General features: G+C 63.9%; 1 protein-coding gene across 3 annotated transcripts in view; it reads right to left on the bottom strand.

The window, feature by feature from the left end:
• PRUNE1 (prune exopolyphosphatase 1) overlaps nucleotides 1–894 on the bottom strand; it is a 4,515-nt gene that overhangs the window by 3,278 nt on the left and 343 nt on the right. For 2 of the 3 annotated variants that reach the window (XM_041403946.1, XM_041403948.1), the window contains exon 1: nucleotides 34–729. In XM_041403946.1, the coding sequence (XP_041259880.1) occupies nucleotides 34–72 (39 nt within the window). In that variant the 5' untranslated portion in view covers nucleotides 73–729. Of the gene's footprint in view, nucleotides 1–33; nucleotides 730–894 lie in introns of those variants that run through there. The other variant, XM_041403947.1, reaches the window with a different exon arrangement.

Here is an 894-nt window from a genome sequence, read left to right on the forward strand (position 1 = left end):
CCCGAGCCCCCCACGCCCCCCAGCCCCCCGTACCTGCAGGGCCGCCCGGCTCCCCGCCACGAAGCGCTCCATGAGGGCACGGATCCACGGCCCGAGGCGCCAGTACGGCCCAGTATGGCCCAGTATGGCCCAGTATAACCCAGTATGGCCCAGTATAACCCAGTACAGCCCAGTACGGCCCAGTATAACCCAGTATGGCCCAGTATAACCCAGTACAGCCCAGTATAACCCAGTACAGCCCACTATAACCCAGTACAGCCCAGTATCATCCAAACTGTCCCAGTATCCCCCAGTCCATCCCAGTCCAGCTCAGTATAAGCCTAGACTGTCCCAGTCCAGCCCAGTATCAGCTGGACTGTCCCAGTCCAAGCCCTGACTGTCCCAGTATGTCCCAGACTGTCCCAGTATCCCCCAGTCCGGCCCAGTACAGCCCAGACTATCCCAATCCAAGCCCAGACTATCCCAGTATCCCCCAGTATGTCCCAGTCCGGCCCAGTACAGCCCAGACTATCCCAGTACAGCCCAGACTATCCCAGTACAAGCCCGGACTGTCCCGGTATCACCTGGACTGTCCCAGTATCCCCCAGTCCGGCCCAGTAGAAGCCCAGACTGTCCCAGTCCAAGCCCAGACTACCCCAGTATGTCCCAGACTGTCCCAGTACAAGCCCGGATTGCCCCAGTATCCCCCAGTATGTCCCAGTCCGTCCCAGTCCGGCCCCGCCGCCCCTCCCCCCGCGCCGCAGGGGCCGCTGGGTGGGGGCGGGGCCCTTCCCGGCATCCCCCGCGCTGGGGGGGCTCGGGGGGGACCCCAAATCTCCTCTTTTCCCCCCAAAACCCTCCCGTGACCCCCAAACCTCCTCTTTTCACCCCCGGCACCCCCCAGCCCCCCGCTGA

Source organism: Onychostruthus taczanowskii, unplaced genomic scaffold (assembly GCF_017590055.1).
Source record: "Onychostruthus taczanowskii isolate IOZ18803 unplaced genomic scaffold, ASM1759005v1 scaffold207, whole genome shotgun sequence".
NCBI lineage: Eukaryota > Metazoa > Chordata > Aves > Passeriformes > Passeridae > Onychostruthus > Onychostruthus taczanowskii.